Genomic DNA, 23,707 nt, shown 5'->3' with positions numbered 1-23,707 from the left:
GGAGATGCTGCAGAGATGATGTCCGTCAGTGGGACCCAGACTGAGCTCTGAGCTTCTCTGCCCTGCTGTCAGTTTAACAGAGGAATGAATCGTGCCAAACGCTCTCCCACATGAGCCAGGACGTTTCTTCCTGCTCAAAGGGAGTTTTTCTTCCCACTGTTGCCAAAGCGTTGGCTCACAGATGGAGTTGGAGGGTCTTAACCTTACAAAATAAAGCTCCTTGAGATGACGCTCGTTACATGTCCATGACGGGAGCTTCACCTTCCAGCTCAGCTTTCTCCACCACAGTGGTGCAGCACTGATCCACCTGTCATGTTCTTCCTGTCCCTCATCAGGAGGATCTTCCTCACTTGGGGCACCGCTCAGACTTTTGGGCGCTCGCTCTGCTTCTCACTCAGCTGTTAAACTCAGAAGACTTAACTTCGCGCGGCATCCTGTTGACCTCGCACTGCGATGACAGATGGGAGATGCAGCTTAGATTTTCATTTCTTTCCCGTCACTCGGTTCCTCCTCTGCACCGTCTGCCCGTCCTCCTCTTCCTGTCTGTCGATGTTGCCGTTCCGCTCGTCGTCCCGGCTGCTTCAGCGCGATCAGCTGCTGTAAACGAAGGAACAAGAAAAACCAGAAAAACAACGAGCAGAAGTCTCCTGACCAGCACGCCCAGAGACGGCACGGCTAAAAAACTGCCCAGGAATAATCTGAACAGACCAAACACAAATTTGATCTGAATGTGTGTGTATCCGCCTCTACTTCCTGTTTATCCATGAAAACCTCATATGATCTATAAGCTGATGGCAACATCACATGCTCGCCATTTTTAATCTGAGGAAAACTGGCCTTATTTCTCTCGTTCCCCACTGAAGTGTTTTAGTCTGGATCCATTGCATCCGGTGAGAAAAATTCCCAGGATAATTTCTATCCCGTGTCTCCACTTGACTGTGTGAACCGGAGCTCCGGCTGAAGGATACGAGCAGTGGCAGAGTGTGACTGCGTGGAGCCGATGTGTCACACCGGATTTGTCCAGTTCTCCGTCACACGGAGGAGGACGGACTTTTGGCTGCCAGAGGAGCAAACGTCTGGTCTCGATCCGAGACGGCGTTCGGTCCTAAGAAGCAGCGAAACAGCTTGTCTGCAGCATCACCTCCTCTCAGTCACACAGACGGACTTCCAGCTGCACGTTCTGTGGATATTTGAGTCATTGAAAGGAACCAACAGCCTTAAATTCAGCCGAAGCCTCTCCCAGCACCCTCGTCATAGAAACCCAGAATAAACTGGTGTCACAGGAAGTGTTAGTAGTGATATTTTTATATCATCTGAAAGAAGAAGGAGTAGTGATGACTATCAGTCAGTGATGTGGAGCTGATAGTGAGCGGTAACCAGCCGTGGGAAGCTGCTGTCAGGCTTCACGGCTCTGTGGAGTCTGAATCGTGTTAAAGCAGAGATCTCTGCTCTGCCGTCACAGACTCCCTGCTGTGAGTTGCTGCTGGTGCCAGAAAATACCTGCTTCCTCCAGCTGTTTGATCATCTGCTGAAATGTTTAAGCTCCACAGGTTGCAAATGCAAAAGTAAAATGTTTGCTCCTGAGGAAAACCTCTAAACTGTGTGGCCTTCAGGGCTCAGAGACGTAACCTCTCCAGCGTGTCCTGGCTCTGCCCAGGGCCTCCTCCCTTCTTTAGAAACAGAAAGTATGAAAGCAAACTGAATCAGGAGGCAAAATATGAATTTCTGAAAAAACGAGACGAGTTTATAAAGAATTATTGTGGTGACGCTTTCGCCTCCTCTCCTCAGGACTGCCCTGCAGAGTCGGGGGATTTCCGGGCGCAGCAGTGTTCAGCTCACAACGACATCAAGCACCAGGGCGTCACGTACGAGTGGGTCCCAGCGCCGTACGACCCCACCGCCCCCTGCACTCTGCGCTGCCAGGCTAAAGGCCGAAGCCTCACCGTGGAACTGGCCCCGAAGGTGCTGGACGGGACTCGGTGCCGAGCGGACGCCTTTGACATGTGCATCAGCGGAGTGTGTCAGGTAAGGACGCCATGAGAAGTCCTTCCTGCCACTGCATGAACAGACAGTTTGAACGTGGGCACGTGGCGCTCCCTCCTTTCTCTGCTCTCGTTTTCTTGCAGCTTTTATATTTAATAAAAGTGAACGTGGAAGTGCAGCTTTTATGTTCTCAGGTTACGCTGCGTTGTGTTGAAGCTCCTAATGATGCCTTTGCACATCCATAAGTCAGAGTGACACACCCTCAGGTCATTGAACGCACCCCGATCGGCTCTACGGAAACCAAAAAGCTACTAAATGCGACTTCGCTGCACGTGATCCTCAAAATAGGCGTAAAAACTGGAGCTCTAACTTCCTGTCTCAGCCGAGACAGCCGTGTTATTGGTCAGACAGTTGCAGCACAGGTCTAGCAGACAGCTATTAGCTACAGCTGTGCCTGCACATCTGTCAGAGTGCCAAAATCAAACAGGTGAGTTAATGAAATGTTGGCTAGGACATGAACTATGGAGCCCACAGAGCCGTTTGTTCCTGCTGTACCGTTGGAGCCTGCCTCGTGTGGATGTGAGAGGAACTGCAGGTCTCAGAGTTTTCCACCTTCTTTTTCCAGCCTGGGAGGTTTCCAGTTGGAGTCCGCCCCGGGAAATAAAGTGCTCTCTCCTGTCCCACATTTAATTGACACATCTGTCCACCCTTCCTGGCTCTCTGTGGCGTTTGTAGCTCTGTAATAACATCAGCCCGATCTTTGCTTCCAATAAACAAGAGCCAGGATTGTGTTTGACACTCGAGGTCGTGTTTTTGGCGTGCCTCTTCTACATTTTGGCCTCATTAGTTCAGTTTTGTCCCAGTTAAACTGTGATGATCCTCGCGGGCCACGATGAAATAATGAAAGCACAGAGACGCCAGAATCACCCCGAGTGGATTATATACGGACTCGACAGGAGCAGCGCCGGTATCACACCTGACAGACGCGTGTGGTGACTCTTTGGCGGCAGGCAGCGGTGGCGTACATCTATCACGAGGAGCTGAGAAACAGAACTGACGAGCTTTGGACAGCTTGTTGTTTTTCATTTTCTCGTTATCGTCACTTTGGCTGCGTTTCATGCTGCATGAACACGGAAACACCGAACGGCAATTTCACTCTCCAGCCAACAGTTAATTAGTTAAATTTAACTCAGCCTCTGAAGTGTGGCAGCAAACATGTTAGAAGCACTGGACTGTGAGCTGTGAACAGAGCGCACCGGTACGCTCGCTCATTAACAGCACAGTGTCTGCACACTGCCCAGCTCCGGAGCTCCTCATGCTCACTGGGAAATGTTGAAAATGTTTCGTTTAAAGGGGAAATTTGACCTAAAATAATATATATATTAGATATCTGTGAGTGTCTGCAGTGGCTGGTTCAGGAAGCTTCTCCCTACAGAGCAGCGTTAGCTCGGGGATGGTGGTGTGCTTCCTCTTCACTGACTGAAGTCCTGACATTAGAGGTTTCTGCTGTAATTCAGTACTCGCTCAGTACTTTCACATGTGGAGAATGTTCTGCACAACAGCTTATTATTCAAAGTCCCAAATATAAAATGTCCGAGGGGTAAAGTCCAAAAAATTCCCAGGGTGTGAAAGAAAATAGGGGTGAGAGATTGTCAGGCAGGTCTCATGTATAACCAGCTGTGTGAGAAAGTGTGAGTGATACAGTCAGACTACACCTCAAGGTGCAGCAGATCATCAAGTGGAAAAGAAGCGAATCTCAGTCTAAGTCCAGGTGGGAAGGCTCGGCATCGAATCCACCTCAGGAACAATTCAGCATACAAAAAAACCTGACCTGCCAACAGACGGGGTCAGAAGAGCAATTCAAATATTAATTATGCTGCTCCAGCTATAATTCACAACTTAGGATTTTGTTGACATCATACTGAAATCAATTTGCAATTCAACTCATGGTCCTGGGTCGTTGACCCAGTGTTTTGTGTTTCATTTTGGTTTCGTCTTGTGTTTGGTGTTTATTCTGAATTTGTATTAGTTCTTTGGGTTTGGTTGTCGTGTTTATCATCCCTACCTGTGTCTTGCCCCTGTGCTCTGTTCGGGTCCCTGCGTTTGGTGTTGTAAAACAATCTGTGTGTTTCCGGTTTTACTTTGTAGGTCTGCTTCTCGTTATGTCCATTAGTGTCAGCTGTGTCCACCCCTGTGTGTCATCTCCTCATTACCTGGTGTGTATTTATAGTGTATGTTGGCCTGTGCTCCTCGTTGCGTCGTCTGTGTTCATCCTCTGTTTCTCAGTGAATCCTCCGTGTAACTCCGTGTTAATCTGTGTCTCTCTGCCCAGCATTCATCAGCTGCCATCTCTGTACATCTCCCACCATTCTTATGTTTTTAGGTTTGTTTGTTAGTTTTTCCCAGTTTAGGTTTATGTGCAGTTCTGCCCTCTCCTTTGTTATTTTCACTGTAAATAAATCGCCACTCGCATCTCCACTGCCATCTGCATCTTGGGTCCTCATTCATTCCACCACACGACTGCGACCCCAGCCGTGACATAAACTACTCAAATTTGCAAAAATAAAACATCTCTCTCACATAAACTGCAATATATTATCTTATTTTAAAAATTGTAATACAAACACTTTTCTAAATACATTATGAAAACATTAAAACTTACAACCAAGCTAAGTGAAGTTAGTGCATATGCGACAGTTATTAACCAAACAATTCAGATTGTTTGCAGATGACTGTGATTCAATTCAATTCAATTCAATTTTATTTATATAGCGCCAAATCACAACAAATGTCGCCTCAAGGCGCTTCATAGATACAGAGAAAAGCCCAACAATCATATGACCCCCTATGAGCAGCACTTTGGTGACAGTGGGAAGGAAAAACTCCCTTTTAACAGGAAGAAACCTCCGGCAGAACCAGGCTCAGGGAGGGGCGGGGCCATCTGCTGTGACCGGTTGGGGTGAGAGAAGGAAGACAGGATAAAGACATGCTGTGGAAGAGAGACAGAGATTAATAACAGATACGATTCAATACAGAGAGGTCTGTTAATACATAGTGAGTGAGAAAGGTGACTGGAAAGGAAAAACTCAATGCATCATGGGAATCCCCCGGCAGCCTACATCTATTGCAGCATAACTAAGGGAGGATTCAGGGTCACCTGGTCCAGCCCTAACTATATGCTTTAGCAAAAAGGAAAGTTTGAAGCCTAATCTTAAAAGTAGAGATAGTGTCTGTCTCCCGAATCCAAACTGGAAGCTGGTTCCACAGAAGAGGGGCCTGAAAACTGAAGGCTCTCCCTCCCATTCTACTTTTAAATACTCTAGGAACAACAAGTAGGCCTGCAGAGCGAGAGCGAAGTGCTCTAATAGGGTGATATGGTACTACAAGGTCATTAAGATAAGATGGGGCCTGATTATTTAAGACCTTGTATGTGAGGAGCAGGATTTTGAATTCAATTCTGGATTTAACAGGAAGCCAATGAAGGGAAGCCAAAACAGGAGAAATCTGCTCTCTCTTTCTAGTCCCTGTCAGTACTCTTGCTGCAGCATTTTGGATTAATCTGTAGTGAGAGTAGGGAGACAGGTGGAGGAGAGCCTGGAGAGGTGGAGGTCTGCTCTGGAGAGAAGAGGAGCAGCAAGGCAGGGTGAAGCGGGTGGAGATGAGTGTCAGGAGTGATCTGTGACAGAAAGAGAGCAGCAGGCCTGAAAGGGAAGATTTAAAAGATGGTAGTGAGAGCTGCTGTGATGTTTGGAGACGGTGGAGGTCGAGCTGAAGGTGTTGAGAGCTTCTCTGGTGAGTCTGATCAGAGGGTTTGCACATGTGCAGAGGTGGGAGGATGGAGGTATCGGACAAAGGAAGATGAAGATGGAGCTGCAGGCAGGAGGAGGAGAGGAAGACCTCAGAGGAGGTTCGTGGATGTGGTGAAGGAGACATGCAGAGGGTCGGTGAGATGGAGGAGGTGGAGGCAGATGATTCGCTGTGGTTTATGCAGAGCTCCAGACGGTTTATCAAAGAACGTAAGCTCCACCGAACTGCTGACAAAATCCTTAAAGAGCGAGTTTCTCTTAATGAGACGAGCGACTTCACATTTTTGACTCGAACTAAATGTGTCGAGACAAAAACACGAGAACAACACTGAAAGAAAAAGCGAGATGAGCTCTGACAACGAGTAAAGAAAAAAGCGGAAAATTGTGACAGGAGGAGCGAACAACAGAGGGAAAAGGGTCATTTCCTCTCAGCTGTGTAACGAGCTGTACCGCTCTCATCACATCCAATAACTCGCCCGCTTACACACATCCAGCTGCGTGCATCACGCTGCACCTGCGACCGCGCTGCTCCGTGGATGGAAAAGGCCGACCGACACTTGAAATTACGCATTATCCTTTAATGGTGTCTTTATACACAAGTGGTAAGAGGCTTTCTCCATCCGCAGCTGTCGTCTGATGTTTCAGCCTGTGTTTACTCCGAGGAGACGCCGTCCTCCTCCCTCTCTGCTCCGCTCGCCTCCATCCAGCAAACGCAAAGATACACAAAGACTGTGAAGTGGCTGCAGGGTAACGGAGCAATTAGGACACGAAATAAAAATGTTCAGTGTTTGTATGCAGTAGTTTAATATCAGCTGTTTAGATCTGAGGCTGTTGTTTCCGGCCGCTGTGCCACAACCGCTCATAAACTGCAATGCAAGTTCCTTCTGATGTGCCACAGTGTGTGTTTGTGTGTGTGTGTGTGTTCCCATCATTTAAACAGAGCCTTTTATATTTTCTTAAAATGACACATTTCGATTTTAACGACTGAGAAAGTCTTAATGAGGAGTGACGTGTGACTCTGGGGATCTGCTGTTGGCCCGATTTAAACGTTTGTTCTCACTGTGAGAATACGTTTAGGCAGAGATGCCATCGGGATTAAAATCGAGTCTTTTACAACATTAAACACACGTTAAAGCATCAGGGAAACTTCATTTTCCAGGAAGGTTTGAAAACATCAACAAAAGATGTAGAACAGCGGGTAAATAACTCTTTAACTTTCCTGTTCAGAGATGGGATAGAGAGACAAAAATTCAAACTATGAGAGAAGACAAAACTAATTACATATAAACACACCGGGAGTTAGAGAGGTGAGTGCATCATGGGAATCCCCGGCAGCCTACGTCTATTGCAGCATAACTAAGGGAGGATTCAGGGTCCTCCATAAATGTTCTTCCTATAATGTAACATCACCGCCTGTCCTCCTTTGTTCCACACCACAGCGAGACATAGCATTAGCTATGTCTCGCCCTTCCAGTTTCTTCAGATCTGCAAGCCACTTTGCAACCCACATCCACCTCAGCTACAACAGATCATAAGGGTTCAAAAAAATTACCAAAACGCCCAGCAGAGGCAGCAGTGAGGCAGTCCCATAGACTCCCATGTTAAAACTTTACAGCAGTTAAAACAGGATTGTATACACAGGACGGAGCTTGATGAGGTGTAAACATCTGGAAATTGTGGCAGAGATGGTCAACTGTCATCATTTCCAAATTTATAACAACCAAACTGGGTCATGAGTTATACTACAGCAGGAAGTATGTGGCACCAGCGCGTGCTGCACAGAAGTATACTAACTATCTAAACCAAGGCAAAGATACAGCTCTCGCTGTTTGTACCTGACAGGTTTGAGTTTTTTTTGAGTTTTTTCAATTCAATTCAATTCAATATTATTTATACGGCGCCAAATCACAACAGCAGTCGCCTCAAGGCGCTTTATATTGTACAGTAGATACAGAGAAAAACCCAACAATCATATGACCCCCTATGAGCAAGAACTTTGGCGACAGTGGGAAGGAAAAACTCCCTTTTAACAGGAAGAAACCTCCAGCAGAACCAGGCTCAGGGAGGGGCGGGGCCATCTGCTGTTTTACTTGTTCCTTTTAAATACTCTAGGAACAACAAGTAGGCCTGCAGAGCGAGAGCGAAGTGCTCTAATAGGGTGATATGGTACTACAAGGTCATTAAGATAAGATGGGGCCTGATTATTTAAGACCTTGTATGTGAGGAGCAGGATTTTGAATTCTGGATTTAACAGGAAGCCAAAACAGGAGAAATCTGCTCTCTCTTTCTAGTCCCTGTCAGGACTCTTGCTGCAGCATTTTGGATTAGCTGAAGGCTTTTCAGGGATTTTTTTGGACTTCCTAAAAATAATGAATTACAGTCGTCCAGCCTGGAAGTAATAAATGCATGAACGAGTGTTTCACTCTGAGACAGGTGGATTTGCATGTCCAATTGTTTTGTTCCTGTTTTTAAGACCGTATTAAACGAGCAACCAACCAAATGGTCAGTGACCAGCTGACCTGAGTTGGTTTCTTCTGCTACCAGCTGCTTCCAGACCCTCACATGTGTCATTGATGGAGGTTTCTGCAATGCAGCTTTACTCAGCGTGTACAGTAGGTGGAGAAACAGCTGATTAATGATAAGGCCATCAGCATGCTATAAAACCGACTGCCACGGTGATAAAAATCAGCAGAGAGTGCATGTAGCTCTCAGTGGAGAAGCACCACTCGTTTCTGATTAGGACTAATCAAATCAACGGTAATCCTCACACGCGAGAACGCGCTCACGCCCACGCTGCAGCGTCGGCCTGAATGAATGAAATTAAATGCCAGCAGATATTTGAATTGTCTGATAACAGTTTGTCACCTGAAGTGAGGATGAAATACTTGCACAATCCTCAGGTGCACTAATCTGACATTTTGTGGCACACACTGCAGATTAGACGCCTCTAATCCTCAGAATTACACCCCAGCTCAGTCACTGACAGCCTGATGCCTTCCTGGGATTTTCTCCGCTGCACACTCCAGAACACCACTTCCCCATTTCATAGTTTTACTGTGAGTTATGATGAATCTGTCAGACACTAACGTAAACCATCCTAAAGCTGAAGGAGCTTCTAAGATTTGGTTTGTGAAATGAAAAAGGTCTCACAGCAGAAAGCAGAGCTGTTGGAAGGATGTGACACGTGCCAATGATGTGTAATTTCCTCGATTGTTGAACTCAGCTGAAAACAGCATCTCTGAAAACGTCTTCGTCTATTTTCAGAGATTTTCTCGTAAAGACACAATTTTATACCCTCATCATGTGTAATCACTGCTCTTTCCTTTCACCCTCTTACGTGTGCGACGTGTGCAGGCCTGACATTTCTGTACAAAACACAATCTTTACTCACTAAAGGCAAAACATCGAAGAGTATTTTCCGCCTGTATGGAGGACCAGGAATGCCAGAATTATGAGCCAAGACGTGAGCTGAGATGCCATTGAACACATCCTACCACCCATCTGTCCTCTGACCTCTGCTTTAATCCTGGATGTCTCTTTTATGCCTCAGTCGTCCAGCAGAGGCACTTGGTGTCTATCAGCCAATCACAGCTCAGTGCACACTTTAAACGGCAGGTGCTATTTTTGATTAAAGCAGAAAAGGAGAGTAAAGACAAAGGGAGCTGTATTTAATGCCATTTAATGGCCGATGTGTTTGAGGTGTGGACCCAAAAGCAGACACGGGAGAGAAAGCGAAGTATAACCAAAGTTGAGGCGAGAAACCTAAACGCGAACACTGTGACGTGGAACATGAATCCGAACCGGAGCATGAACACTATCCTGAGACTTGACGTAACAGGACACGAGACAAACAGACGACGCGACACTGAACAGAGGGAGACAGACGACCTAAACACACAGAAGGGTGACGAGGGAAACACAGCGAAACTAAACACACCGAACATGGAAACAAGACTTTCAAAATAAAACAGGAAACATGGAGAGATGAGTGGACATACATGACAGGAGAGATATAATCTCTCCAGCGTGTCCTGGGTCTGCCCCGGGGCCTCCTCCCTGTTGGATGCCTGGAACACCTCACCCAGGAGGCGCCCAGGAGGCATCCTTGTCAGATGCCCGAACCACCTCAGCTGGCTCCTTTCGATGTGGAGCAGAAGCGGCTCTACTCTGAGCCCCTCCCGGATGGCCGAACTTCTCACCCTATCTCTAAGGGAGAGGCCAGCCACCCTTCAGAGGAAGCTCATTTCTGCCGCTTGTATCCGCGATCTCGCTCTTTCGGTCACTACCCACAGCTCGTGGCCATACAGAAGGTAGTCTACTAAATCACAAGGCTGGTGGTTTGATCCTTCAGGGCTCCAGTCTACATGCCAAAGTGTCCTTGATCAGATACTTAACCCCGGGGTGCTCCCGCTACGTTCATCCGATTGAAATCCAATCAAAATGCAAGAGAAAGTGATGGATTTCCTTTGATTTCTTTTGATTCAAGCAATAACACATAGTATTGGCTATAAATCACTAACTTTACTCTGATTTTTACTTAATTACTATTTTATTATTTTTATTACTTATTATTACTTATTATTTATTACTATTAATTAATAATTACTCTGAGCTCCTCCCGGATGGCCGAACTTCTCACCCTACGGAAACAAGACTTTCAAAATAAAACAGGAAACATGGAGAGATGAGTGGACATACATGACAAACAGGAACAGACATGGACGATAACATGAACCAGACTAAACTCAACTAAGACAAACTAATAATAAAACTAGAACTGAACTTTCTCTCAATAACCAATCATAATAATGCACCCTGTGGACTTTCTTTTCCTGCCTTTACTTCTGTTGTTTGATTAAAAATGTCTTCTGTGTATGTGGACACATGTGGTGTCTGTGTTAGGGTCCTACTCTACAGCTACTTCCGTACGTACCCCGTTGTTTAGCGCGGTGTAATGATCACGATCAGAGGGAGAAGACGACAGTGCAGCAGGAGAACGGCTGCGAGACACAAAAAAGATCAAAAATACAAGAAAAAAATAGTAAGCTGCATTAAGTCTAGATTGAGTCTTTTAGAGCCGACATGAGTAATTATTTCATTTTATTCTTCATCTTCAGCCTAGTTTTTTCCCCACAATAATTTTTTTTTTTTTTTTCTTTTTTTTTTTTTCCTGTCCCATTTGGTTCTTTAACCGTCAGAATTGTTGTCTGAAGACCAACAAGGATACCCAATGGATTTATTTTGCCAAATGGATCATCATGGCATTGCCGTATTGGTCCATTTGATCGACCTTTGTTTTTATTATTTATTTTATTTTCAGTTGTTACAGACGGGACAGACATGAGTGAGGGATAGGAAAGGGAGAAAGAAAGAGGAAGGAAAAGAAAAACAGAAGGGGAGAGGGACAGTGAGAAAGGGGGGAAGAAAAAATATCTCCGGGATCACCTGTTGAGAGAAAAAGAATAGAAAACAAGCAAAAAAAACAAAACAAAGCAACATACTATACACAACACCATCGCATTAATCTAGCTAAGTGTAAACAGCAGTAAATACTAAATATTGAATGTTGTTGTGCAGCACGCAGGACAGACAGCGCACAATGTGCTTTGAAGTAGCAGCCAAGAAAGGTGTGATTTAAGTCTACGAACAGTGAACACCCATGTGCACACCTGTGTGGATCGGCGCGCTTGTATTCAAATGGTTTCCCCATGTAATGGTCTGCTAGAGGATGTAGAGAGCCATAGCCCCGCCCCCCAGGGCATGAAGCAGGCATGGAGGAGATCCAGGCCCCAGACATCCAGAGGCCCCAGAGTGCAAGAGCCCAAGGAGGACCACTGGAGGGGCATCCGTGCCACCCTCATGGGAAGGGCTGAGGATCCCCAGACGAGGGGTCACCCAGTAGCCACCGGGCAGAAGCTAGAGGGGGCTGCACCGGCGTGCCCGCCGGCTCAGCCAGCTGTGCCAGAGTGAACCGAGCCGCAGGCACAGAGGCCGGAGGCCCAAGGGCCCTCCGCGCCCCGGAAGAGGCCTGACCGAGCAGCAGGCGCCAGGCCCCGCCAAGTAGCCACCGGGAGTGAGCTGGCACATGACCTGAGCGCCCAGCCCCGGACACCAAGAACCAACAATGCACCGACCCCTGAGGGCATCGGTTACCGGCAGGGAGTGTGGTGAGGGGAGATAGGCCTCCACACTTTGGAGGGCCTGGGAGTTCCCAGAGAGGTGGAGTCTAAGACCCGACCTGACATATAGACACAGACAAACAGGCACACACAGACACAGACATGCATTCCCACCCTCATGCACACATATACAAACACTCAGCACTCACCCAACGTAGGAATAAACGTAAATGGACATGTACACACAATCACACTCCCCAAACATACTCTATACCCCGGGTCCAGGTATCCTCGCCCCCAGAGATGGAAACGGCACCCAGACCCAAGAGATGTTACCCTTCCCTCCGGGGTGGAGGCAAGCAGACCGCCCCAGGCTCCGCAGCAGCAGGGAGGCCAATCGGACACAATAATTTTCACGTCTGCTTTTGGAGTTCTCCTGCTTCCACGGCTGTTACTGTGGAGGAGTCTTTGTGCTGCTTCCTCTTTCATCTTCTCTGCTCTAAAATTCCTCTTTTATAAGCACTCCAACATATTCAGGGCACGGCTCGAAACACTGAAATCCCAAATGATCCAGCCTAACAACATCAACGTGAAAACTAGACAACACGGTCTGTGCGAGGAGCCAACATGTGGTTCAAGATATGGAAAAGCGTATATATGGACTCCTATATGTGGTGTATTTTTAGCCTACTGATAGCAGCAAACTTTATAAATCTCTGTCTCCAGTGTGTACGTGGAAGGCTGAGACAGCAGGTACGAAAAACACTGTTTAGATTTATCAATATTAGTATGGACATAGCCTCGGAGTTGTGAAATGTTCCTGCTGGGAAGCTGTTTGGCCAGAATCCAGGTAGGAAAAGAAATGAGCCTGTTTCCTCCGGGCTGGAAAGTTCTCCACTTTAAAGTTGTTTGGCCACAAACTTCACCTGCCAGGATGCAAAAGGCAGCTTCCAAAGAGACAGCATTCACTCAGACTGCTTCAGGTGCATCATTAAACTGAAAATAATAATGAGGCCAGACACTCAGTCACGGGAGGCAGATGATGGATGCGTGCTCTAATGGCTGCTGCTGCCAGACCCGGCGTGCCGAGAGGCCACCGGGCACGCCGGGTACTAACGGTGATGGAGGGAGTGTGGAGCAGCGAGCGGCTCTGAAGCGGGAAGTTTGTCAGTGACGGAATGAGGCCAGTCCCTGCTCTGCTGCATGTAGTTTATGTAGATTAATAATACACCACACGTATACACGGAGACCAGAAAGCGAGTCGGATCCCAGGGAGCTGCAGTGCATCGTGTTGTCTGTCACTGTGTTTGTCTCCCCGTCACACTTTGGCACCTCGATAATCCTCGGCTTACAGGGTCTCTGCGATTGCTCTAAAGAGGCATTTGTGTTCAGGGTGAAAGCACGCCCCATAACAACACATCCGCTTCCAGTTTCCACATTTCCTGCAGCTGGCAAAGTCACAACGACGTCCAAAAAGCCAGAAACATACAGAGCATGAAAACTGACATAAATCAATCCAATGTTTACTTTTATTTATTTATTTTAGCAAGTAAGAAACTTCATGGTGGACACACAAAGCGTACGCCCCACAGAGTTTGCAGAGTGATGCCGTGGACATTTACACCAAGCAGGTGTGACAGCTGACCGCTGACGAGAATAACACCGATTATCGCTTCATCGCTGCACCTGCTGGTAGGCGAGCTATATCAGGGAGGGAGTGAACATTTTGTCCTTAAGGCTGATATCACAGCAGCATCAACACCACATCATCTCAACTCTGCAGGCCGGGGGTCACAGTGTGATGGTTTGGGGGAGGTTCTGCTGGGAAACCTTGGGTCCTGCATCCATGTGGATATGACTCGACCTCAGCATCGTTGCAGGCCGTGTGCACCCTTTCATGGAAACGGTGCTCCCTTCAGCAGGATGATGCACTGATAATTTTATCCTGTCTTCCTTCTCTCACCCCAACCAATCACAGCAGATGGCCCCGCCCCTCCCTGAGCCTGGTTCTGCTGGAGGTTTCTTCCTGTTAAAAGGGAGTTTTTCCTTCCCACTGTTGCCAAAGTGCTGCTCATAGGGGGTCATATGATTGTTGGGGTTTTCTCTGTATGTATTATTGTAGGGTCGACCTTACAGTATAAAGCGCCTTGAGGCGACTGTTGTTGTGATTTGGCGCTACATCAATAAAACGACTCAAAATATTTTTATTGAGTGATTTTGGATACAGTTTATGAAGAAAAAAGGAGGGAAACACAAAACCTTGTTACACTAAATACAAAACAGAACTTCTCATGTTGGAACAAACAAACAAAACAAGGAAAACAAACAAACAAACAAAAAATTAACAACCCAAGATGGGCGACTGATACTAACAAAGCCTTTCCTTACAAACCACACAGAAGTTAGCTCAGTACCACCGAGCTTCACATTCCCATTAACACACACACATATCGGACCTGCTGCTGACACGTTGGTGCAAATCTGTTAGTCAGCAGGAACATCCTTAAATTGTAGGTTAGAGAGGTTTTATTAGAAAAAGACGCCAGATTTTGCCAAATGTGCCGTTTTGTTTCTGGATGGAGCAGTGGATCTTTCAAGACTGAGACATGACATGAGATCAGCAAACCACTGAACATGGATGGGCCATGGCCTAGCCAGGAGGGAGCCAAAGGACAGTACCTGACGTTTCGCCCAGCTGTATAAATAAAACTTAACTGAAACAGAAACGTTCAGGAGCAGTTTGAGGAGCACAACAACCAGTTTGAGATGTTGACTTGGCCTCCAGAGTCTCCAGATCTCGGTCCAGTGGAGCATCTGTGGGATGTGCTGGACACAGTCCGATCCACGGAGGCCCACCTCACAGCTGCTGCTGACACGCTGGTGCAGATACCACAGCACGCCTGCAGGGGTCGAGCGGAGGCCACGCCTCGACGGGTCAGGGGGGCCGACACAGTATTAGGCAGGTGGTCAAAATGTTGTCTGGTTGGTGTAAAATAATTCTTGAAGTTAATTCATTGGACGCTAAAAGCCCTTCAAGTCTTCTAATTAAGAAAAGCGCTGAATGTGACGATTGAAAGAACTAAATCTGCAGATTATAGAAAGGTGTTTCCAGCCATTAGCAGTCTTGACCAAGTGGTCTTTAAAAGTGGTTTAAGAGTGCTAGATTTACGCAGTGGTTAGTGGTACTGGCTCGTGGCAGGAAGTTCCTGGGTTTGAATGCTCTTGCCAGTTGCGTCCTTTCTGTGTGGGCATTGCTCTACGGGAGAGCGTTTGAACCACACATCACTTCTCAGCACATTTATTCCAGAAGCTGTGCCAAGCCCCCTGTATGACTAACAGCCAGAAGCAGACCAGGTTGGACCCAGATGGTGATAGATGTTCTCTTCATCGATGACGTCCATTTTCATGTCCGTGTAGGATCATTTTGACCACCTGGGCCTTTCTGTGTATTCATTGGTCACTGCTGTCGTAAAAGAAAAGCATTCATAGTTTGCCGTGAGTCATTTTTCAGTCCTGCATTCTGAATGCTTCATTATTACTTTTTAAAAATATGCAGCTTGTTTTTGAAATCAGGGACGGTCTTGTTGACGTCCTGTGCATCTGAGGAAACGTTTCCTGCGTCATCCTGGTCACACTTAATTTGTCTTGTTATTTAAAGCCAGGATACAAGGTCCCAGTGACCCACGAAGAAATACAGAGATGGGACTGATTATACCGAATATGTTTTAATGTTTTCCAAGTTGAATTTTATCCTAGAATATTATAGGCCGGATGACCGTTTGATTAAATCTCCTTCTACCAAGTAGTACAAGCTCATCTTGACAGAGTTCGAAGTCTCAAAATCTGACTGTTCCCTAGCAACCCAGACTTATATTTGGAAATAACTCTATTGTCAGATACGTCCGTATGAACACACACAGTCTTCGGGCAAGGGTCAACATTTAATGATGGTTTAGCTTCTCGTGATCTCATGATTCACCATGATCGTGGAGGTCCTGGACACCTCTGTGACTACAAGCAGCAACTGTGTGTTCCCCGACTGGTTAGCAGGTTGATGGAGCTCACTGGCTGTTGCTCCACGAAGGCTTCAACGTTCAAGTTTAGAGACGGCAGCTTTGCTTCGTCCTGCATCTTGGAGCTACAAACCCCCATCCTGAGGGAAGAAGCTGAGGATGGAACCGTGATAAAGCCATCCGTCGTACCTGTTTAGAGCACAGAGAGGCCAAACAGGGCTGTGACTCACCTATCGGACGACTGCACCACCTCACTGTCTGCATCCTTGAAAGACTGTCACCTCCACAGGACAAGACTCAGCTGTCCATCTGCATCTAAAGGTCAAAGGTCACTCTTTCGAGGATGCCAATATTCACATTTTGGACAGAGAGGACAGATGGTTTGAAAGAGGAGTGAAAGAAGCATCTATGTCCACTGTGAGCGACCATCTTTGAACAGAGGCGGTGGTTTACGACACCAACTCTCTGCCATCTATAATCCAGTTTTGAGTTCCCTCCCCAGACGCCTTAACGCCCACTCACATCCTGGGACATCTGACCTCAGGAAATCACATGATAAGGTGGGGCCAGGTTTCACAATGAGCTCACCCGAAACTCTGGCTGATTGGGACTCACACCCAGTTCCACACCTTGGCTCAGGCGATTAGAGGATCATCAGGGGGTCCTTTTGTCCCTCTGTGGGGGGAAACTCCCACTGGGTTTATATCTGGGACTCTCCACCATTTGACCTTAGAACTGAAGAAGCTTCTCGGATGAAGGTGAAACGTCTTCAAGTAACTTAAAGAAGTCCAGACGCTTTTCTTTCCAAGCTCCTTTGACTACGATGACCTGGATGACTGAGAACCTTCACAGACCTGCTTCTGTGAGGTTTTCTCTGTGACAGAGGTCTGACTGACCACCAAATAAAGAGATAAAACAAAGTTAAAATTGTTCAGTCGGTGTGGAAATGAACAGGTTTCCCTTTTTGCAGACCGATTTGCAATTCTCATTAAAATTCAGTTTCTCATTGATTATGGTCCCAAGATATTTACATTTACTCTGTTTTCTGACCTTTAATTAAAGTGACTCTGTGCCTATAATCATTCACAAAGAGGAAAATGCTAATTTGCTAATTTGTCTGCAAACACAAAGCAGTGGTGAAAGTGTGAAAAATGTGCCAGAAAAACAAGTTTTTGAAGGCTGCAACACTAAAACACAATGTTTAAGGTTTACATTAATGTTCTCGCTTCCTGTTTTAGGAGCTAGCTGTCTTAGGCTAGCTTGTTTGCTTGCTAATCACCTGTGGGTAAGAATTGGGGGTTCTTGCCTTGACGAACTGCTTCACTGTTTGCTGTTTCTGATTTTGCCGGCTGTCCATCCATGGACGGGAACAACGACAGGAGCAGATGAGGCCTTGAGGCGCTCGGGTGCAGAGTCTCCACACAGAAGTCAGTCAGCAGGCTGTTAGAGAGACCTGGGGGAGCCGGGGGACGCCTCCGTTTTAATTACGTTGCAGTGCAATCAGACATTGGCTGAGAAAAAATTGACCAAATGTTAATTTAACGACGTTCAGAAGCACACAAACAGACTTTGGTTGAGCTTCTGGCTCTAAACTGTCCATCGTTGGAAACTATTGTTTGGCATGTAAATTATAATTAGACTGAACGTCCTCGCTGTTGGTCGGAGACATAATCCAGCCTGACTTTGTCCTGCAGCTGTCTTTGTTTCAGCCTCTTCTCTCTCTTTGTGCTTGTTGCGTGTGCAGGAGGTGGGCTGCGATCGGCAGCTGGCCAGCGGTGCCAGGGAGGACAACTGCGGCGTCTGCGGCGGCGATGGCTCCACGTGCCGCCTGGTGCGAGGACAGGCCCTACCCCACCTGACCCCCGAACAGTGTAGGTATCAGACGGCCTGTCGTGTTTCATGCTCTGCGAGCTAATCGTCAGCGCTTTAATACCAGAATACTCTTTGCACATCTTTCTGAGTGTTATTAAGTCTGTCACCTTCCTGCAAACGGCTCAGTCTGAGCTTTCTGGGTCATTTTAGAGAATAAACCATCAGCTCAGGCCTAATGTCTCCCTGCTGGTTCCAGAAATGTAGACAAAGCGAGGTCTGTATCTGTGCCCGGGCTGCCTCCCAGTCAGGCTCGGTGGGAAATGCATTGTGGGTATCACCTGGCTTGACTTGACTGGTCAGTTGAGCCGTCCTGGCTTCGGCCTCCTCTTCTCTTTGCCTGCAGCCTCTATTTATTCATCAGGGCTGGCATTAAAATGCCATCTGGCTTCTGCAGCCTACACTCTACCCAGCAACAAAGAAAAACCAGTGGCACATAGAGTCCAGCATTAAATGTGAAGATTTAATCCATGTCATCTTAAAACAACAGAAGAGCATCGATCGTTGAGTCTGTCAGGAGAGATTCGCTGGAAAATGACTGAGGAGCGCATCGGTATTCATCGCCGGCTGTGGATTTCGGGAATATTGCTAAACAAACAAACCAGCTGGCTGACCAATAAATACATAAATACGTAATGTTCACCTCTCAGCAGTTTGCTTTGAGAGAAACGTGACGCTGGAGCAAATCTGAACAGAGACGTCTGCCAGGTAGTGCTCGCTCCTGACTGAGCGGAGCTGCCAGCAGAACAAATAACAACTTTACAACACTGTAAATGTGAAAACGCACTTCAAATGTTTCCAGCTTCTCGGCTTTTTCCAGGTTTTAACAGCTTCATGAAGTCGCTGCTGGCAGCAAACACACATACCGGAGTTGTTGGCCCTGGGTCGTGTATGTATATCAAATGTTTCAAATGAAGTAGCACTGGCGTGCCTCGCAGAGTGGAAATGAATATGGCTGGTATTAAAACTCACAGCCAGTGACCGTGTAAATATTTCTGTGGCTTTTAACGTGTGGAATGTATTTAGAGAAGGCCGGGTGTGTCCGCGCTGCGGAGGTGGAGTTTTATACAGACGTAAGAGTTCAGCAACTGTGGGGTAAATGAGTTTGTTTGAGAAACGCAGAACGTAGAGACGAGGCTCATCGTGACCCGATCAGGGAGTCTGGACGTTTAGGAACATGTGTAAAATCTCCTGAGACGTGAACGTCATTACCTGTGTTTGGGTGTGTCACAAAGACACAAAAATAAGTTGAATAAAACTTCAAACATGTACGTGAATCTAAATGTAATTACTTTTTATTTATTTATTTATTAACCCTTATTTAACCAGGAAAATCCCATTTTGATTAAAAACCTCTTTTTCAAGGGAGACCTGGCCAAGATAGCAGCAGGTGTCTCACAGTTACAGAAATGACTCAAACACAGGCAGCAGCAACACACATGCAACAATAAGTGAAAGAATACAAATAAAATTCAATAAAATTCAAATAAAAATAAATAAATAAATAAAAAAAATCTGTTAAAATGACAACCAATCTAATTGAAACAGTTGCATGTTATGGACTTGGCCTCAAAAATTCGTAGTTTAGATTTAAAAGCACTTAATGAAATGAATTCAGTCATTTTCCGTCTGCAGTTTGTTCCAAGCCGACGGTGCTAAACGGACAAAAGCTCTTTTACCAGGTTCAGTTCGGGCAAATGGAGCAGAAAGCAACAAGTATCCATGCGGACGAAGAGAACGACCAGCATGTTTCATTACAAGCAGGGAGCATAGATAAGAAGCAGCAACCCAAGTATCGCCTTATATATAAAACTGTATAGATGAGAGTCCTCAGTCCTACCTGAGAGTATAACTCACAGTGGTGAGTCTGTCACTTTAATTTCATCTTTAATGACACAAAATAACCAATCACAGCTGATTATTGTTGGTCAAAGTGAAACTGTTGCCACTTCTGATCATTTTGAAACATTTGTTCTTATTTTTGGAACAAAGGATGAAAAATGTAGCCGCAGGTCTGCTGTCTTTGTTTCTGCACAGCTGCACGAAGCGTCCACGCAGCCTTTTTCATTCCCTTATTAAAGTGTGTGTGTGTGTGTGTGTGTGTGTGTCAGAAGCTTCGCCCGTACCAAACTCTCTTCTGCCAACTTTAGAGTTAAATCAGTGGAAAAACTAAACAAGAACATAAATGTGGACGTCCAGTGAAAGTGTTTCATAAGAGGTTTGATGTGCAGCTGTACGGACGTCCACCTAAAACTTTCTCTCTCGTTAAGCACTGAGTCCACAGCCAATAGCTTATTTCCTCTAATGGGCACAAAGATGCAGTATTGTTGGAGGACTCGGGTCAGCAGCGTCATGTTGTCTGTGTCCTCGTCTGAGCTTCGTCCAAAGATGTGTCCATGTTGTTTCAGTGCTAACCACAGGACGCCTGTCGATCAGTGTGCGCTGCCGTTACGCTGCCCCGAGTTTATTCACAGTGGAAACAAACTCTTTAAACTATTTTAAACACATCTCAGTTTCAATTCCATTCAAAAATCATGTTATTTTTATTTTACTTTATTTTATTTACATCTTTAGAAGTTGGACAGGTCCACGTCCTCTTTAACCTTTAACCTTTAGCCTGTGATGGTCTGTGAGCTGAGCAGCTGCTGGACGTCGTCCCGTCCTGGTCTGATGGCGCTCTCTAGCTTCTCTGCTTCGTCCTGTTTCACGATGTCTGATGAACTCTGACCTCAGATCAGTTTCCACTTTGCTGAGTGGATTTTAAAGGAGCTTCGGAGGAGGCGGTCGCATCTGTCTTCTTCTCTGATGCAGCTTTAACCTGCACGTGTGGACGGCGAGCCCACGCACTGATGTCACCACAGACTCGCGTCTGTCTAATGCAGCGCACAGATTGCAGGCAGCTTTCTGCTGATTGGTGAACGTCTGCGCATCTCATCTTCTGAGAAGCTCTTTTCAAACATGTTCCTGACCTGCTGCCAAATAACCTGATTACAGCGTCGCTCCGGCTGTTGCTGCTCAGTAAAATGTTCTTTTCCAGCCTTTTTGTCACCATCCAACTTTTTTAGAGACACGTTGCTGCCTCATAATTCAAATGAACTCATGTTTTTCATGAAATAATAAAATGTTTCCATTTAAATACTTGATATGTTTCCCATGTTCTGAAATATGTCTTTATGATTTATTTATTTCTGTTTTCATTTCCTGTTTGCACGTTAGAGGAGGCGTCTCTTCTTTTTTCTGAAACACTTATTTCGATCTGCAAACGACATCTTTTCACTGAGTTTTTCTGTGCAGGGATATTTGTTAAATATTAAAATAGTTCTCAAGAAGTGATGAAAACATCAAAACCAGCCTCCTGAAGTTGGAATAAACCCAGTGAAACACATCACGACAGTGGCAGGTTCGGGCGGGCGACCCGGATTTAAACGCACGAGTGCGATCCGAACACCAGCATTAAGCGCTCCACAGATGATCAGCTTTCATCCCGTGTGTAGTTTGGTTCATTCAGAAACTCGATGTTGTTGAGACCCAGCCGCACAGCTGAGCGAGCACAACTGCACACAATGAATGCAGCGGCAGCGAAAGGCCTTGATCCTTTGTTGGTGAGGGGATAACAAATCCATTTAATATATGCTACGGCCTGTTAGCGAGCACAGCCAGAAAGCTGAGCAGCATTTAAATCCCCACAACAAGACGTTTTACCAGCACTTGAGGCGGCCTGGAAACAAAAGGCAGCAGCTGTCAAACGGCCCCAATTTCAAACACCAGATTCAGACTGACTCCACGTGTCAGGTTGAATTTAGTTGGACTATCCTGTTATTTTGGAGGGTTTGTTTTACTTCTCTGCATCTGCATTTTCCACCTGACCTGACATTAGTCGTTTTCCATTAGTAAGAACACATCAGACTGCAAAACACATCGAGGCTTCGATTGCTGAGCAGAGGTCCCTTCAAAGACTTGCTCTAAACGTTCCCTGAGTGACTCAGGGTTTTGTGTTTGTTTAAAACATCGACTGTATATAAAAGATTTTGGCTGCAGCCATGCTTTGGAGCCAGAAGTGGCCATATTTGGATCAGAGTGCTAATGACAGATGGTGTTAGTTCATGTCTGCATCCTTGGATGTATGGGAGCTCCGCCTCCTCGGATGGTCTGTTGGTACAGCGACCTCACAGCTGCCATATTATTGGTCACATGATGTCATGAAAAGGCTCCAGCAGCACAAACACGGTGCAGAGGTCCAGTTCAGGTGAAGCTAGCAGCTACAGCCACCTGTGTCACCATCCGCCTGTCATTCAAAGAGGCCACGCCCCTAATAATGCATGTTGTTAAGAAGGGAAATTATCTCTGGAGACCAAACAGTTTGTGTTTCAGGGTGTAAACATGTTTATTTCTGCTGTATGAGGACTGACTCACTGATGTCTCTGCTGGACGTTAGAGGAACTGCAGGCCTTGCTGCTCTGTTAAAGTGCTTACAGTGGAGTTCTCTGTCAGCATCCAGTATAAATGCTCTCTGATATCTACAAGTGATTTGGAAGCACTGCAGCCTGATCACATTTTGTATTCTAATCTGTTTCCCAGCGATGCAGAGACTCTCGCTGCTTCCTCTTCCTCCCTTTCTTGTTTAGTCTCTGGTTTCTTTAAGCTCGCATCACGCCATGTCAGATTTCGTTTGGCCTTTTTAGCCTTACCTCCCTGGAGGACTGCAGCAGAACAAACATCTGCACTAAATGTCAGTGGTTCTGTGCAACACATTCTTCATCACTTACATTTAGTTTCTTGGGATTAAAATTCCTGCCAATTTGGCAGTTTCCTTTTTGCACTCCTCAGCCTCACGCAGAGGTCGGTCACCATTCTCTGAGCTCTAATAAGCTAATTGGTGTATCTGTCCATCACTTCTCAAAGACCGGGCAGGGAGATTTAATATTCCGTTTCTGGATCTTGACAAATTTAGATTAGAACTTTAGCTTGAAGATTTTTCCCTTTGAAACGGCTGAAAACAGGCTGCAGGAGTGCTGATCGCAGAGAACAGTCAGCGCGCTTCTTCGAGTGTTGATTTGAAATCTGAGGACACTGGTGTAATGTGTCACCTTTAAATGTAGTTGTATGTGTAGAAGGTAAAGACAGTCGAGAGGCTCGAGTTTGTAAGGTTCCAGCAATGCCAGAAAAACATAGACTGTACAAAAAGATGGACACCACCACCATGATGTCATTCATTAGCTTCAAAAGTCTTTAGTTGGGTATTTTGGCGTTACACTTACTTCCTCCATACATGAAATTACAGAGTTGATAAATGTGTTATTATAAAAACATAAAAATAAGAAAAACGAGTAATTTGGAAATCTGTGAAAAACATGTTTAAAACAAAAAACATTACTTATTCAGCAAGTAACGAACTAAAGTCACATTATATACTCGACTCTGAGTCACACTGGACTGCAGCATTAATCAAGCATAACATTCAAAAACTCTTTTTAATGTTCAGGAGTGAAGTAAATAATTATAATTTGACGTGTTTGTACAAAATAATAATTTGATTTTTTTATAAAACAATTAAAAAATTAAAAAATAGATGTAGAACAGCTCTAATTATGTTTTAGAATTATTTTGTTTTAATTAAAGAGGTTATTAATCACTACTTAATTTTGGTAATTTTACTGTATCAGGCTGTAAACATGTTTATTTCTGCTCTAAAGTTTTAACATGGGAGTCTGTGGGGACTGACTCATTGCCAGAGCCTCTAGTGGACATTAGAGGAACTGCAGCCTCTGAACCATAAACCTGCGATATGAAGGAGGCAGTCGTTACAGTTTTTATTGAAGTGCTGCAGCTGCTAAACCCAGAGTTGGTACAAACATGTGAGCGTGCTCCACTTTTAAAATAATAATTTCTGCAAATGTAGTGAATTCATTATTAACCT

At 45.7% G+C, this 23,707-nt stretch overlaps 1 protein-coding gene across 4 annotated transcripts in view; it reads left to right on the top strand.

Annotated features, from left to right (window-relative positions):
• adamtsl3 (ADAMTS-like 3) overlaps positions 1-23,707 on the top strand; it is a 212,056-nt gene that overhangs the window by 113,133 nt on the left and 75,216 nt on the right. For all 4 annotated transcript variants that reach the window (XM_085160442.1, XM_085160455.1, XM_085160451.1 and 1 more), the window contains 2 exons: positions 1,789-2,025; positions 17,666-17,792. In XM_085160442.1, the coding sequence (XP_085016568.1) occupies positions 1,789-2,025; positions 17,666-17,792 (364 nt within the window). The remainder of the gene's footprint in view (positions 1-1,788; positions 2,026-17,665; positions 17,793-23,707) is intronic.

The sequence above is a fragment of the Neolamprologus multifasciatus genome, chromosome 1 (genome assembly GCF_963576455.1).
Source record: "Neolamprologus multifasciatus chromosome 1, fNeoMul1.2, whole genome shotgun sequence".
NCBI lineage: Eukaryota > Metazoa > Chordata > Actinopteri > Cichliformes > Cichlidae > Neolamprologus > Neolamprologus multifasciatus.
Note: the sequence above shows the minus strand (reverse complement) of the source record. Positions and strands in the feature narration are given on the sequence as shown.